The 17685-nt window shown below is 43.1% G+C and overlaps 1 protein-coding gene across 1 annotated transcript; it reads right to left on the bottom strand.

Annotated features, from left to right (window-relative positions):
* Nucleotides 1–80: 80 nt before the first annotated feature.
* Nucleotides 81–11783, bottom strand: CCN6 (cellular communication network factor 6). The gene is made up of 5 exons (XM_087817563.1): nucleotides 11730–11783; nucleotides 8959–9253; nucleotides 5297–5539; nucleotides 2183–2376; nucleotides 81–1157 (listed from the first exon to the last, which is right to left on the bottom strand). The coding sequence occupies exons 1-5, from the start codon at nucleotides 11775–11777 to the stop codon at nucleotides 876–878; spliced, it is 1062 nt and encodes a 353-aa protein (XP_087673689.1). The 5' UTR covers nucleotides 11778–11783; the 3' UTR covers nucleotides 81–875.
* Between the last annotated feature and the right edge of the window lie 5902 nt (nucleotides 11784–17685).

Genomic DNA, 17685 nt, shown 5'->3' with positions numbered 1-17685 from the left:
CTTCAAACTTTACAGTAAATGGCCATCATGGTCTAGTGAAAGTGTTCCAGTTACTATACTCTCCAGTTTTAATCTTTAATCTTTATCTTTAATCACAATTTATATTTTAAATCCATATGTGGATTTATCATTTCAGAAAGTAATTTTTAGGAACAACTTAATTTTCAAGCCGAAAAATTTTGTTGTGTGCCTTCTTTAGTGTAATGTCATTTTCAAAGTAAGGATACTGCTCTTGGTCTTTATCTTGGATATTTTGTTTTTTATAGTATTTGGTATAAAAACTAAATTACAGTTGTCAGTAGTAGCCAATGAAATTCCATTTTCTCCTTTCTAAAGAAATCTTAATACACTGATATTCAGGATAGGGCAATGGAAATTATAAATATGTTTACAGTTTAACCTTACTCCTATTTAGGAATTAATCAAGAATTTTGTTCACCTTAAAATTATTACCATTTGAATGGAACCTAGGCTACATTGTTGAAGTGCAGATAAAGTTTTAAATTTTCAATATGCTTTTTACTCACCTTCAACCAAGTATTCCAGATTATTTTATACAATAAAATGCTTTCTTATAAACTGTGTAGTTTTTCCATTATATATGGAAAATGTAGGTGGAACAAAGTATCTGTGTATGATATGATTATAAGGTACATTTTAAAGTAAGAGGTCAATTTTAAGGTTTTCAAATTTTACATAGATTTGTAGGAGAATCTTTTTAAAAGCTCCTAATGCTTTAAATACAGTCATCTGAAAATAGCTGGGCATTCTTACTATTTTAAACCAATAAGGTAGTTTTGCCACCTTTTTAAAACCATTCTAACTTTCTGATGTAATGATATGATTAACCTAAGTTTTCCCCCATGTGCTTGGCTTTATAGGATCTTGAGCTCAGAAAATACATCTCCTGGATCTCTGCAATTTCTCTGACATACACAAGATGTGATCCACAGCATCTTCCATTTAAATGACCCTTCATTTGGGCAATCAAATTGAATGGTAATCATTTTAGACTTATTAGGAACACAGCATCTCTTATCCAAGCATATTCCACAGAAAGTGGGTTTATAACTCTGAGTGCTTGAACATCCAGAAAAGACAAATTTTTCAGCTTTGAAGAGTTGGAAAGTAGGTTGACAGGTTTTTCCTTTGGGGATCTAAAAAGATACATAACATTAAGAAGTCATTCTTCAAATTTGATTACAATAGATTAGAAAAGTGATACTAAACAGAACATTTTACAACACGAACACACAGACATAAATTATTTCCAGGGCATTAATAGCTGCTATTTAGTAACTTTCTTTTCTACGTTTAAAATCCCTTCTCACCAGAGGTGTCAGTCCTCCCTGTCCTGGCTCTGTCATGTTATAGGACCCAGTCCCCAGTGATTATTGCTGTCTACCTTTTACCTCGCTCCACAATAAATGAAAATTTCTCTGTTTTGTTTAATATCAAGAGCTAAGTCTTATTAAATGTTTATTTACCTACAAATTAGCAAATTCCCTTACACAGCTCAGACAGTTTTGAGTGCAGGAATAGGTGAATAAATATGTTCATCCCTTTAAAACTGAGTTAACTTCTAATAGTGAATAGCAGGGATGAGAAGTGTTTGTAGCATTTGTAAAAATTACTCTTGAGACGGTCATATTGCATAGTTCTAGAAATAAAACGAACACTAGTTATAAGAGTATTTTATCAACATTGATAAGTACTATCTAAGCACAGTATTTTAGAAATGATGTGGTTCCCCCTCCAAGTTGGTGATATTTAACTAAGATCAGAACTTCTGTGATGTCTATAAAGTCTGTTTTCATAATTATGTAACAGTCAAAATCTTTTATCCATTGCTTTGATTTCACTACATAAAATTAATATAGAAATAAGTTAGATTCTAAAAAGGATCTACTCTTAAAAAACAGTTGGTAGAGTACTGTAACAGTTCAGGCTGATCATGACCCGCACTATTAAACAGGTGATAAAATTTTCCCCATAAAATGCAGTTAGAGTAATAACTGCTTTCTGCTGAGATAGTTTGACTTTAAGAGTTATAATAAGGTGATTTTATTTTTATGAGACCCAAACACCTTCCATCCCTCCAAAACACACATATATGTGCACATATTTTACAGGACTCTATTAATATTGAATTATAATGAAGTTAAATCTAATTAAACTTTACCTTTACTGTCTTTAATATATTACTTTCACAAGGCTGAATATAACACAGTCTTTTCTCTTTTCTCATTTGACAGCTGTTATTTTCATTGGTTACCCTGTTCGAAATTCCCATCCCACATGTTCTGGAGCAAGGGGTCCACTTCGTTGCTTGCACAAGACATTTTCTTTTCCAAATAAGTGGGAGATGCCTATAAGCTAAAATAAAGGTGGGAAAGTTCATGTGTTTACATATATATGTACTCATGTAGATAGATTTTTTTAATCATTTTTAATAGTATTTAATAGATCTGAACCTTTATTTTTATATAATGTAACTCAGAATAAAATAAGCTTATGGTCTAATTCACCATTCTCCCACTCCCAAATTACTTTTCAGTCAAGTGTTACAGCCCAATTTTTTAGAAAGAATAAAATTCTTTATCTTTGAAAAACAGAATAGATACCATTTGCTTCTTTCTGCTTAGCCCATCCTCTGAGTACTAAAGCTTATGTTCTGATGGATATCTGCCTTTTCTCTGGTTCTTGCCTCATGCTTGATATTTCCAACAGACATTGAAATAGACCGTAGTAGGATTAGGGAATTTAAAATATCAATCAGAATGATGTGGTTTTAATGTTAAATTTCATGATATGTTAAAATCTAAAATATAACAGTTATATTTGAGAATTAAACTATCAGTAAAACCAGTTATTTTTCTTCCACTTGTTTTAATCTAGTCTTGTAGAAAACATATTACACTGAACTAATCTAAACGCTCATATGTTAAGTCATGGCAAATGTGTACTCTATTTTAGTCACTCATTCGCTGCGGTGTCAGGCCTGTGGTATCTCTCCATTGGCTAGCCATTTCAGTCACTCGGGAAGGCATGGAGAATGAGTGGATGGACGCACTTATGGATGGGTGGGTGGGTGGGCAGACAGACGGAGCCCCTCCGCGGCCTGCTCCTTAGCAGAAACAAAGGGCTGAATAAAGAAGACATAAAGAAAATACAAGGAGAGCATAACCTTCGTCTGCCTCCTTGTAAACCCACTGGGAGCTGCTTGTTCTGCTCATGGATGAATCTGGCCCTTGGTTGATTTTCAGCAAACTATAGATGGTTTATTGTCTCAGAGCGTTTCCTGAAGGTTAATATGCATCCTAAAATGGGAGCTTTGGGAATAACATTGTGCAGTGTTCAACTGCAAAATTCTGGCTACATTACTTCAAAATGTCAGTTTAAACCTTGAAAAAGACCCCCCAGAAATGCTTTCTTGATAGGAAATATCAGTCACTGAAGTATGTGCTATCTTTGTATAAAATATTTTAATACTGTTGTCAGTATTATTACAGTAGGATCTTGCAATTGCACATAGAACTGAGGGTGAGGAAGCAGAAACATGAAGATACCTGGAAGGTAGACAACAGTTTAAAGACCTCAATGCAGGAAGCAGATTAAAAGCCTGGCACGCATCTGCAATAAATAAAGGTAGGTTAGATTATTGTATTACTGATAACCCCACCTAAAGTTAAGCCAAGAGCTGCAGTTCAGGAATCTGCTTAACATTCATTAAAAAGCAAGAAAACTAGAAGAGATTTTTAAAGAAAAGTTTAGTGTTTGGTGAGCAGTGAGAAAAGCACAGGGGCATTATGTCATTGCATGCTTCATACTGACCAAGCAAAAGCTAGATTCTAACCAGAAACCATCTGGAATTAACCATGTATATAAATTAGTATCACAAATATATCTTAAAGTGGGTATTTGTCACTATGCTTAATTTTAAACACCAAACTCCTGTTTGGGCCCATAAATATAGTTTCACAGTTAAGCAGAAGAGAGATATTAGACTGAACATATAGTTTCCTTTGAAACTTACCTAGGCCCAACTCTCAATTACCAGATTTCCTCGAGTGTTTTGTTTTGTTTTTTGTTTTGTTTTTTGTATCAAAGCACTAACCAGTAAGAATGACCATCTGACACCTCCAACCAGGTTCCAAGTGAACCCACTGAAACTGCTCTCACTCTACAAATGAGACCAACAAGGTGGTCTCTCTCACCGAAGAAGTTATAAGAACTTATATTAAGTCACTCAGATCCAATGCAGAAAACCAACTGTTATTGTACATTCTGAAAAAAATGCAAATTCACTGCAACCTATTAAATTTTTTTCAAATTAATAGGCATAATTGGAATCCCTGAGGATTTTCTTTTCATATAGTTAGTTTTTAAATTTCTAAAACTTATTTCACATGATACAAGTGAACTTGAGAGTTTTTAGCATAAGTATTCTGTATTTCCTTGGCATCTTTCATTCACTAAGCTCCAAATTTCAAGAAAAATGCATTGATTTCTGAATGAAAACACAGATGTGAATAATAACCAGGCATCAGTTTTGCACTTTTTAAGTCCTTCCTTATCTGTGCTTCATATGCTGGCATTTTTGAAACTCCTGTCCCCAGAATACCCTGGCACTGAAATGAGATGCTAACCTAGAGCAGACCAGAATACAAAGTTTATGAATATACTGACTCTAAATGACAGGTGTTCAAGATGAGAAACAAAGAGTCTCATTACATGTTCCTGACTACATACATACCTGGGCTACCCACTTAAGAATGCCTAGGATAATTTTACATCAGTAGTTTTCTATTTTTGGAAATAATATTTATAAATGCAAAACATATCCTCAAATATTTATAATCAGTAGCCTTCCATTTCTGCTTTTATCAAATAGAAAAGTCGCCTATGAGAATTTTTGGAACTGGTGGTTCACACTTCTTGCCCATACATAAGAATATAAATAACAGTTTTTCCAGGGTACGTATGAACAACATTGGGTCCATTTTCCTGAGAAGAGGTTGAATGGGAATAAGCCAAATAGGAGTTTCCCTGACCTAGTAGAGCTTTTTAAAATGGGAATATTTTACTGGAAAAAACTAACACATTACAAAGTTTCCTTTTCAGATACTCAGAATGTAACTGCCTGAAGCAGAGACTGAGTAAAACGGCACACTCCAACTTAATCTCACGCTGGCCGCCCATCGGGAAGTACTTTCTGAGCACCTCTGGTGCATACGAGGAACACGAAGCAAAACCACAGTAAGTCAGACATGGAAAGTAGTTCTACTTATAGCACCTGGCGTTGTTTTGTGGGTTGCTGAAAGCTGCCGTTGTAATGGTCCCAGGCCACAGTGTGGCTGAGCAGACTTCTTTCCACCTTTAGCCCCAGAGCAGTGACTGTCAGCCAGCTTTGGTATGAACAAAGGGGTGCATCCAATGGTCCCACTCACACAGAGGCAGCTAAACAGGGCGTTGGGCTGAAATACTTGGCCGTTATGATAATGTACCCTGTTGAACTCACATCCCACAGCTACAAGGTCTGAAAAGAGAAAAAAGCAGAATTGCCAAAGAAGCCATAACTGATAGTCTCACCCTCCCATCATAAGCCACAGAGGAAACAGCTATGTCCTTTACAAAGTGTATTTCTCGATTTCTTAGGCCCCATCTGGAGCTTCCTTCACAGAACATCTGTAAAAGGTGAAAATGAGACATTAGCATTACATTGTAGACTGTGAGCCTCAAAGGGTGGCTTCCAGAATTAAAACCCAAGTACAGGCCCTGTTCTGGAGTAAAGTTAAAAAATCACAATGAGTATAGCAGTGAGATAAAGATTGTAAATCTGAGCGATGGGCCGGGGGCTGGTGAGACTGAGGTTTCCCCAGATGTCCAACAATGGGATAGGACATATTCTTAGGAAGTTAAGACATGTGAATGGCTGAAAAAATTTATAATTTGTTTAACTATAAGTACTGCATGGTAACTGATTTTTTTGTTAAGAGAATTAGAGGAAACTTTCACGACCTCTGAGAGGGATTCCTGGCCTGGATCGGCAGTTTTCAAAGTGTGGCCCACCGATCCCTTGGCGATGCCTGAGGCCCTTTCAGAAAATCTTCAAGGCCAGAACTCTTTTTTGGAGTACTAAGATGTGACTGACTTTTTTCACTGTGTTGATATTTGCACTGATGGTGCAAAAGCAATGGTGACTAAGACTGCTGTTGGCACCTTAGCATGAATCAAACTATATAGGTCAATCATTGTATTTTTCCTTGCCGCGCACTTGTACATAAATGCACTGTAACAAAAAGAATGTCCTTGAAGACACAGTAAAAATTACATTTTTTAAAAAATCTTAACCATCAAATATATATCTTTTTAATAGTTTTTGTAACAAAATGGGAAATATATACACAGAACATCTCTGTAGGTATTGTACCACAGTACAATAGTTATCTTAAAAGCACCTACACTGTTGTTTGAGTTGTGGGCCAAACCAACCACTTTTTTTAGTGGGAATTTCATCTGAAGAAATGACTGACAGATAAACCATGATTATTCAGACTGGGTATTTGGCAGACATTTTCTTGAAAATCAACAAAGTGAGGCTGTAGCTTCAAGCAAAACAACTGACAGTATTTATTGTCAAAGATAGAATTCAAGCTTTTAAGCAAAAATTAGAATTTTGGAAAACTTGTATCTACCTCTGAGAACTTTATAGCTACCCAATATATAGACTTTTCTGACAGAATTAGGATTAATGTGATTTTTAAAAATATTATATAATTACATGTATCATTTGGAATTTCTACATAACCCATTGTTCCAAACTGATATTTTCTAAATAACCAATGCACAGTACAAAATTATGCATGAGTAAAAGACCCATCCCAAGTAGGTCTAGGATGGACCAATGTATTTTAATGTCACAGAGATTGATATTGATGTGGTTCATTGATGTGGTTTTAGATTCCATGATGCAGCTAATTTTTTAGAAACTACCACTTTTCAAGTTTTAATATCATATCAAAAAAGAATATTCACAATTATCTGAAAAGTCTGTTAAAATATTCCTTCCTTTTCCAATAATATATCTGTGTGAGGCTGGATTCCCTTCATATATTTCAACCAAAACATCATATAGCAGTAGACTGAAAGCAGAAGCAGAGAACCTAGCTATCTTCTGTTAGCTAAACATTTGATTTGCAAAAATGTAAAACAATCCCACTCTTCTAATTTTTTTTGTTTTGGAAAATAAATTTTTTTCATGAATTACATATTATTCCTATTAGTTTGCAATATTTTTGTTATTTTTAAATGGATTAGCAAATATTTTTAATTTTCAAATCTATTAAATACCAATAGAGATAACTCACTTAAACAAAAGCTCTTTGGGTCCTCATTAATTTCTAAAACTAAAGGGGTCCTCAGACCAAAAAGTTTAAAAACCATTTATCTACATCATAGATCAGCAAATTTTCTGTAAAGGGCCAAATAGTAAAAATCTTAGTCTTCACAGACCATTCAGCCTCGTCACTACTACTGGACTCTGCCATTAGAAAGCAGCCGTAGACTCTATGTAACTGAATGGGGGTGGCTGAGTTCCAATAAAACATTATGTATAAAATCAGGGGAGGGCCATGATCTGGCACCAGAGCTTAGTTTGTGACCCCAGTTCTAGATCATCCTCACCCCCAACCTCATGGCTACGCTCTGTTAAAATACTCATCACAGTATGTGAAATGATTTGTGGAAAGATCTGTCTGACACAGTCAACTCTGACAATGTAAGGGCGGGGCCTGTCTCTCCCCCCTCCCCGTCCCCTGCCCCCATGTTGTGTCCCCAGCTGCTGGTCACTAAGTGTTTGTCAGATTAATGAAACAGCTTGCCCAGCACTGTTTCGAAGACAGGAGTGTCCTGAATGACAGAGTCGGTTAGGTCATGACTTCTCTGTCGAGTTTCCACAAATAAAAGCTAAAGTTTTGAGCCCACTGTATACCAGACACTGGATTATCCTCATTTATCCTCTTAGCAACCCTGTAAGACAGGAAGCGCACATGGTGTAAGTGAGGCACAGAGAGGTTAAACATGACCAAGCTCACCCAGCAGCTGGAGCCTAGGACTTGAACCCATGGCCTACATCCTAACACAGTGATGGCAGGGGCAGAGGGCTGTCAGACTGGAGTGGCTCTACATGTGCAGCCCATCTCCGAAGATTTGCTCTTACTCCGTGCTCACAACCAAACTTCTGGGAGTAATTTACCTTTCAGTTGTGGGAGTAAAAGCCTTGGGCTTTTCTACAAAGTGACTGCCCAGCTAGCATGACTATTTCTTTTCCCTTAGAAATTTTATTTCTTAATCCTAAATCGACATCCTGAATTACTGGCAAAATGTAGGTTTAGATGGTCTCAATCACACTCCAGAGCTAAGCCCCATAAAGCTGAGGGTCAGGTTGTGACTTGGGGTGCCCCTACCTTCTTTTTTACAGATCTGCTTCAGTAAAACATACAGTAACTTGATGGTTATTTGGTAAGGCTGAGATTAAAGCAGTATGTCTGAATACTAAATAGATACCCTTACATTTTAAGCAAGATTACTTTTTAGTTAGAGAAAAGGCTGAATTCAGACTGCTTTGGGCAATATTAACAAAAACTGTCATTTTGAGGAACTTTAAGAAATCAGACTCTATTTACATAATTTCTTGTATTTTAACCATTAAAAGCAATTATCTGAGAACTGCAAGATTACTTCAATGCAATTAAAATAACAAGTTTCTGAACGTGTGTAAACATCTGTTCATTTCACATGGTGTCCAATATGACAAAGCTAGTCCCATTGGTGCGTAAAAACTAAAGCCACCTTATAGTTAGCCAAGCTAAGCCGATCATTCCAAATTAAGAGTTGCAGAAAAAATATCCTGTCTAGACTCAGCCTTTTCTAGCAGGTTCAGAAGAAGACACTTACATGCACACACTCCGGTCTCGTACCTAGGCCTGTCTGCAGAGTAGTCACAGTACAGCCCTTTGTGTGGGTCGCAGAGGTCAGCTTCATTGCAGATGTCCCCTGGCTGCTTGGCACAGATTTTACAGCATCCACAGCCATCCCTCACCAAGCTCACTCCAGGAGGGCAACTGGGCTTCCGAGGACATCTACAGGGCCACTGACAGAACTGTTTACGATGATGCACTTCTGATACTTCTCCAGGCCTTCCTTCAGGAGTCACGTCTAATGGCCCCGTGCCCTGTGCCCTGCAGCAGAACTTCATTTGATGATAAAGGTGATGTTAGAAATGATTCCTCAAACTAATTTCAGAGGCTTTATAGAAATAGATTTCCCCCAAATTGCTAAGCTATAGTGTAGTGAGTTATAATCATCTCTCAGTATTTGACACAGTCACTCTCCCCTTCAGCTTTTCTTCACTCGGCTCCCAGCACTTCACTTTCTCACGCCTCCTCTCACTGACTGCTGCTTCTCAGTCTCCATTGCTGGTTCCTTCTCGACCCCATTTCTCAACACTGGAGCCCTCTGTGGTTAAGACCTCTTCAGTATCTTCCCTCACTATATCCCATATCTCCCACCCACACCTCTCTTCTGAACTCAGACTCCAACTGCCTACTTAACAGACCTCCTCTCTCAGGTATTTGATGAGTATAGCAAAAGTAACATGACCAAAACCAAGCTCCCAATTTTCCCATCCAATCCACTCTTCACCCCTATTTGAGCGGACGCCAATTTCATTTTTCCAGAATACCTTGGAGCCAGGTCATTGTTGACGCTTCTCTTACATTCTACTTCCGATCCCATCAGCCTACAGGCACTCTATTTCTTAACAAGCCCCCTGCCGCCGCAGTGATGTAAGCCACCCTCATCTTTCGCTTAGATGGTCAGAATGGTCTCAGGTTCTCCGGGCTTCCCCTTTGTCCTGCACATTCTCTGCTCCGAAGAACGGTGAGCACGCGGGGAAAAGAAAACCCTGGTGCACTGTCGGTGCGCCTTCCTCTCAAATTTGCTGTGGCCTTAAAACTGCTGTAAAAAAAACCAGCTATCTTATTTTAGAAAAGGAGGAGGAGGGAGGGGGAGAACAGAATGCCCAGAGACAATACTGAAAGGAAAAAAAACACTGTCACCCTGGAGTTCTATCTCCAGTAAAACTATCTTTCAAAACTGAAGATGAAATCAAAGGCATTTCCAGATAAACAAAACTGAGAGAATTTTTGCCAATATGCCTACCTCACAAGATATGCTAGAGGAAGATCTTCAGTCTAAAGGGAAATTACAATGGACAGTAATTCAGAAATACGGGGAAAAATAGTCTCGAAAATGACAAATATGTGGGTAAAAGAACTGTATTTTTCTCTTTTCTTCAGGCACTGATTGTTTTCAGAATCTCAAAACAAGAGCCATCAGAATGGTGAATAGAAAATGAGAGCATTGACAACGAAACTGAGCTTCGGCATAGTTCTGTGGTCTTAGATAATTTTCTCCCATTTATTTGATCTCTGAGCCTCAGTCCTCCTCTGTAAAAATGGGATTAAGAATAACCACCTTACAAGCATTCAGATGATGACGAAAGTGGCTAGCGCAGTGGTTGGCACATATGAAATGTTCAATAAATGGTAGGTACCATCAGAGCCCTCAACAATTTATAATGGCAAAATTCATCAAAATAATACTTCCTCATCGCTCTATCTATAGCACCTTTTTATGTTTGTTTTGGTTTTTATGTGGGGCACATCCATGTTGTAGCTCTCAATCCACAGTAATGACAGGACTTTTCTCAAGAGCGGTGGAACAAGAGAGAGGCAGCCCCCTCTCAACTTCTTCTGGGGAAATGTGCCCCTCTGCCTAACAGTACCAGCGAACAAACTGCACCACTGAGATTCTTGTTATGGTGCTTGTAAGATCTTAAACCGCTCCCTATATAATATGACCATTTTCAATCCCACGTTTTCTGATATATCTACTACTTACCACCCAACGAGGTGTTAACTCACAGACACGTCTGTCTGCAAAGTCACCAGATTTCAAAAGCTGTCTTTCTTCTATGCAAGCAATAACCTTCACCGTGTAAATAAACCCACAAGTAATTCACACTGTTTTAATCTTCTTATTAAAAAATACTAAGGCAATGAATCGGTCACGTTAAATTAAACTTCCCTTTGGTCTGTTGCTCGAAACATGTCCAAGTCTCCATGGACTGATTCCCTTTCACGACAAGTGAGACACACATGGGTTGAGAAAAGACAGGCATAGAATGTTTTCAAAATATAAGCGTCTGTTCCAAAGTGCTCCTTTCAGACAAGACCAGGCTTCACTGCAGAAAGGGCCGCGGTCCTGTTTTCCAGGGAGAGCCGAGCCCGGCCCGAGCCCCGGCCGATCCGGCCCGCAGGGCGCACGGGCCCCGGCCACGGCGCGCAGGGCGCACAGGGGCCCCGGCCACCGCCGGCCGGGCGCGGCTCCGGGCCGTGCTCCGCTCCAATACAAACACACGCACGACTCAGGTTTCCGAGCTGCCCGAACGCATCGGAGGGCGGATTAAATGCCACTACCCGAAAGGGAGAAATGTTTTCCACTGCCTCGCAGAAGCTAATAAACCGAAACAGAGCCTCATTTGGAAGGAAAATGGCCCCGTCCCCTGAAGCAGCCCCACACGGCATTCCCCTCCTCTCCCCCGCCTTCTGCGCTGTTGAATCAGCGCGGCTAGCCTGGCCGGGAAGGGGTACGGAGGGGCTTACCTGCCACAGGGCCGCGGGGAGCAGGGCGGCCAGGAGCAGCCCCCGCATGTTCCCGGGACCGGGCGCAGGCCCGCAGCGCAGCCCGCGCGGGCGGCCGGGCTCCCGCGCCGCACAAAGGCCGCCTCTGTCCCTGCCCCGGCTGCACCCGCGGCTCTGCCCCCGCCTCGGCGGGTCTGTGTCAGTGCCCTGTTTACTTTCTCCCCATACCCACCTCCGCGGGCCGTGGAGGGTGCCAGGAGGGCGTGGGCACCTCCTCCCTGGGCGAGCCGGCTGATCCAGGCGGCGCTTTCCTTTGAGCAAAGGTTCCAGCTGCTCCTAAAGCCCAGAGCGGGCCTGGGGGCAAATGGTGAGGCTCGAGGCGCCCGCCTTCTCTGCCCTGGCCCTGGGGCCTGGGTTTGCCCGCGCCAGGCCCTCCCGGTGCTGCCTCGTTCCCACCGGCCCCCAAGCTCAGGGTGCCGCCGGCCCCCAAGCTCAGGGTGCCGCCGGCTCCCGCCCACGGCCTGCGCCGGCCTCCCCGCTCGCATGGGCCAGTCTCCAAAGGCCTGCCCTGACTCCTCCAGCTTCCAGACCCCCCCCCCCCCAGTGCCTGAACGGACCTCCGTCACGGCGCATTTCCCACGCCGGGTGGATTATGACTGGGGGAGAAAAGGAAGGGACACGGTGGAGGGTGGGGCGTGGGGGCATCTGCAGTACCTGGCCTGAGAAGCCCCTTTCTGTGACCACAGTCCCACCACAGCTAAGAGTAAAGTTAACCCCGCCCTTCTGGGGCTAAAACAAAACAATTATGCTAGTGGCAGTCATTCATTTAACAAATTAAGATTTAAAAAACCCATATTACAGATGTGTACCCCTTCTCCTGCTAATTCTCACCTCCCTGGCACGTGTGGGCACCCCATCTCCTCCTGTGTCTGGCCATGTGTGACCTTTGCCTATCCTACTTAGGCGACCTTGGGCTTTGTTCATGTACGTTGATGTGCATCTGTGAAGGGGCTTTGTCTTCTTGTGGATGGAGTTTCGGTGCACCCTCCTGCCCCCCTCCCAGGGCCTTCCTCTATTCTCTTTGACCTGTTACCTATCCTACCTTTTCCTGTTACCTGACCTCGCCTGGACTCCCTGCTCACCTGTGTTTCTGTCCAAGGCAGTCACAGCTGTATAAAGACAGCGAGTCACACTCACTCAGGCCTGTGCTGAGGGTCTAGGGAAAACCTGGGCTTTCTGCCAACAACACAGAATCTGGGGTCCTTGGAGAGCCAAGGACACTGCGAAACATGCAAACAAACCCTAGGCAGCTTACCAAGCAGTTAATTAAACCATAATTATACAGACCGAACAACAAGGAATACCCAGTGTAGTTTCATGGCGTCAACTCCTTATCCCACCTCCCTAGTAAACAGGGCAAAACCCAAAATGGCCCTAGTGAAGCAAAAGGTGCCTGCTTTGGTCCAATCTGATCAATTTCTTTCTAGCTTAACACCATTTGATCTTTAGGTTCCCGATATCTGTCCATGAGGATGGATCATTTCTCATGTCCTCGCTGGTCCACCCAAAGCAGGCACGTCTCAGCCCAGGACCAGCAGTTCATCAACTACACGCCTCCTGCCCAGCTCGCACTGTCCCGCCTGTGATTTAGACACGTCTGTGCGCTGCTTGAACTTAGGAGACTCATGCTCCTCCCATTTGCTCCCTGTGAAATGGGGGCAGCAGCCACCATTGCTCTGGAAACAGCTTCCCTCCCTCTGCATTATCTCTGCCATGGGCAGGAGAAGGTGTCATCCTCACCATCCTTACCTCGTGGTAGAAAAGGACCATCTTAGTTGAGAACTAACTTGTGAAACCTCCCCCAGTGCGCAGAATTGATGGGCGTTTGGTTACTCGCTGTCACCTGTGTTCAGGCATCTCCAGCCGCAGGCGTGCTCTTATTAAACCATTCCAAGCCTGCTATGGGTGGATTAGGTGAACGTGATATTTTCAGAGGTTTAGACAATAAGAGCTATCACGGTGTACATCCTGTCCTCAGCACTTTCCTCTATCACCCCATTTAACAGAATGCTAATCTGTCTAGGAGCTCATTTCACCAGTATTCGGCTTGTGCTGTGCCTTCAAACAGACGTGGTACTGAGCATAACTAATATTTACAGCATGTTTTGTGATTTACAAGGAAGTTTCACATGTATTATCTTTTTTTTAATTTCACAGCTCAGTGAGGTAGGGGAAAGCAGTATTACCTCTCTCATTTAACAGATTAAAAACTTGAAGTTAAGTGATTGTACTTAGTCAATAAAACACTTAATCCCTGCCCTCTAGAGCTATGTAATCTGCAAGAGAAGACACTAAACAAAGACACCAAGTATCCATAATTAAATGGAATAAAGGCCAATATTGAACAACAAGAAACTGTAAGAGAGAATGACAGGTAGGAGCTAAGTTAGATTAGGGGGCACAGAGACATCTAGGAGGAAGCGTGATTTTTCGAGTAGAGAGATGAAGCCAGCTGAAGAGTTGAGGAAGACTGCTGGTCCAGCGCTCTTTCCACTGGCAAAATGCACACCCCTGATGGTGACGAGCTCCATCTGCAAAGAGCACATCCCACTGCCCTTCCCATGAGATTCCTGAAAGCACGCTACGAGGACCGTCATCACAGCTAGCACAGTCCCTTCTCCTGGCTGGGTCGGCCAGTGGGGGCAGGCAGAGATCAGAACCCACACCTCCTGTCAGCACACCTGGCGCAGGATGAGTTCTCCTTTCCTGTCCCCTCTCCCTTCTTCTCCTCTTACTGGTTGTGGAGATGGCGGTGTTGTTAGCCCTGAGAAGACACAGGCATTGTGGGTGTGTCATGCACTGCGGGGGTGCTGTGAGGGAGGGAGGGTCGGTGTTTTTGCATCAATGAGACTAGAGCTGTAGTGATAACGGCAGCTAACAATGAGTGCTCAAGGCGCCCCATCACTGTGCTCAGTGCTGTGCACGTATTGACTCAGAACCTCACAGCAGCGCCGCCAGACAGGCACTGTTAAGACCATCTTTGCTCTATGAATGAGGGAGCTGAGGCGCGGCCGCATGGACAGCAAGAAGTGGAACCAAGATTCCAAGCACTTAACCCCCAGCTCTGCTGCCTCTCCGCGTGGCCTGTCATTCACATCACATCCTGTAGCAGGATGATTTATTTTACTAATCAGCATTGTAGTCTCAACGTTTTTCTTCCTCCTGCTCCCTTCTCTCATTTTCCAGAAGTTAGTAAAGCCTTTTACATTTTCCTCCATCCACCCTCCACGCAGGAAAAGGACGCTGCTGGCATGCTTTCTCTTGCCTTTTAGGGAGGCTTGATCTCACTGAAGAGGTGATGCTGGGAGAGGAGAGAGGGGAGAGAATTTGAGGTACCGAGAGGAGGAGGAAGTGAGTGAAGCTGTGGCTGGGTGAGGACTGGACGCTCAGCTGTCCCCATGGCAGTGGAAAAGCCCAGAGGAACCTGGGGTGCCAGAGTGCTCCCAGGAGACTGACCAGTGCTGGGGGTCCGCAGTGGCAAGTGCCCGAGGAACTCTGTGTGCGTGCAAAGCCTTTAGTGCTTGCACACACCTGGTCTGTCAGGATGTGGGAAGACAGCTCGGCAAGTGAAGACCAGAGAGGCCTGGCCCTTTCCTAGGCACCAGCAAGGTCTCCTGGGTTGTTGTTCAACCTCTGATGGTGTTGGTGATGGGATCAGGGGGACTGCACCAATAATAGCTTAAAATAAATTTATCTGCAGGTGGAGATGGGAGGGGGTGGTTAGGACCCAGGTTTCATTTTCATTTTAACTTTAATTAAAAATTAATTAAAATTTTCATTTTAATGAGAAAGAAATGGATATTTTCTATATTCCTGGATTTGTGGAGTCACAGTCCTACTTGCTACAAAATATCGTAAGTTTCACAAAATCACCATTCTCCTTGAGCGTATACTCTCCCCTGAAAAAAATTGCAGGCATTGGAACCAAAACCAATCCTGGGGCCAGGCATTGGAACCAAAACCAATGCTGGGGCCCTCTGTCTGGTCAACGTTGGCTCTCTATAGGCTACCAGCAGGGCTTGCAACTAGATCTCTGATAATTTGCAGCCTGGTGGCTACTGCAGTCCCAACAGTGCTGAAGGACATTTGAATGGCAGCTTATCAGTAAAAACTTGTTGATGACTTTAAATGGCTCCCTTACATCACCCAATAACTACTAAAGCTAAGCGTGTCTATACTTTTGCTTACATTTATTTAGCCACTGCATCCTGTCGTGCCCGTTTTCTATTATTCATTATTGCACTTCTCACTTACTTTTTTCCGATACGTATATCTTCTGTTAAATGCATTTCCAACTTTTTTTACAAAGCTCTAGCCTCAGGATCTCAACATGATTCTCATGAGACAGGCATGAGCGCATAGGTGTATCCTGTCTTCTTCCTCCACGGACTACACGAGCCTAGTTTACCAGCCCCTGTGCATCCTCAGAGGGATGGCACTGTGCACTGTGTGCTGTGCGTGCTAAGGCGCTGCCAATGCCCCACTTCACAGGGAGGGCTGGAAGAGCTGCCAGGCTCGGCTTGGCCTCCCACCCAGCTTTTAGTGAACCAGGTCCAAGAACGAGCAGCCCCCTGACAACCGCCAACTCTCGGCCCTGCCATCTGCGTGGGCCTCACAACAGAGTCTCCTTGAAAAGAAACAGGTGCCCTCATTCCCAGGGCATCAAAAAGTCAGGCTGTGGCCCAAGGAAAACAAGGCCAAATACCTCAGCGGGGTCTAATTCACTTTGTCACTTGGCCCTATTAGTCTGGTTTGCAGGGGGAGCCCTGTGTGGGAAAGAGGGCTGCCTTAATCAGATGCAGGCATTGAGAGCAGCCACATGAGAAGCAGGAAGGGAGAGGAGAGGGAGACAAGGTGTTTTCTGTATTTCCAAATGTGGGTGGAGCTCATCTTTCAGGGAAGGAAAAGCATGCATAATGTGGTGTGTTGTTCCTGGTCTTAGAAATGATTGCCTGCGTCAACCATAATCCAATCAGACGGACAGGCCCTTGGCTGGGTGTCAAGCATGCTGGACTTGGAGCCAGAAGAACCCAGTTCGCATCCAAGCTCTGCTACTTACGAGCTCACTGACCTTGGACAGTCTCCTCCAGGCCTCCCCACCCCCAGGCTTCTTAACCTCTCCAATCCATCCTTGACACTGCTGCCAGATTTATCTTCCTTAGACACAAATCTGACCACGCCCCTCTCCTCAAAACCCTTCTTTCACTCCCCGTTGCCTGTGGAATAAAATCCAGCTCCTGGGTAGCATGGTGGAAGGCTCTCTGTGACGCAGTGACCTCCCCTCGGGCCTCTCCCCTCCTCTAGCAGTGCAGGACTGCTGTGCTGTGAGTTCCCCCTGCCTCTTGCCTTGGCTTGTGCTGTTCTACCAGGGGAACCCTGCCCATGAACCATCCGCTGAGAAGCCTTCCCAACCAGCACCCCAACAAAGTTCCTCAAGCCCTTTGTGCACCACCGCTGGGCCTTGTAAAACCTGTACTGCAATCGTGTATCTCCGTGGAGGATTGCCTGGTGTAGCTAATAAAAACAATGATAATGGTAATGATAAGATAGCCAGTTAAGTTTTTCTAGTGCATAGCAGACATGCATATACCAAAAGTCATTTGTTGTTAACCTGAAACTCAAATTTAACTGGGCATGTATCTGGATTTTCCCTACTGGACTGAGTCAGGTCAAAGTGGAGACTGATGAGACCTGTTGGTATAGTCTTGGTCCTCACAAAATGACTGGCAGGTGCTTGATAATCTTTATTTACTTTACATGATTGGCACTTGGAGTTTGTAGCCTTAAAATTATCCATTTTTCAGGAAGTGAATAAACATTTCACTCACCTCTTTTTTGTCTTCTAACATGAGATCTGCTCTCGGAGGCCGTTGCCCCGCCGTGCACTCTAGATGGCAGTTTCTGACTTCCAGACCCG

This window comes from Miniopterus natalensis, chromosome 5, assembly GCF_054644295.1.
Source record: "Miniopterus natalensis isolate mMinNat1 chromosome 5, mMinNat1.hap1, whole genome shotgun sequence".
Classification (NCBI taxonomy): domain Eukaryota; kingdom Metazoa; phylum Chordata; class Mammalia; order Chiroptera; family Miniopteridae; genus Miniopterus; species Miniopterus natalensis.
Note: the sequence above shows the minus strand (reverse complement) of the source record. Positions and strands in the feature narration are given on the sequence as shown.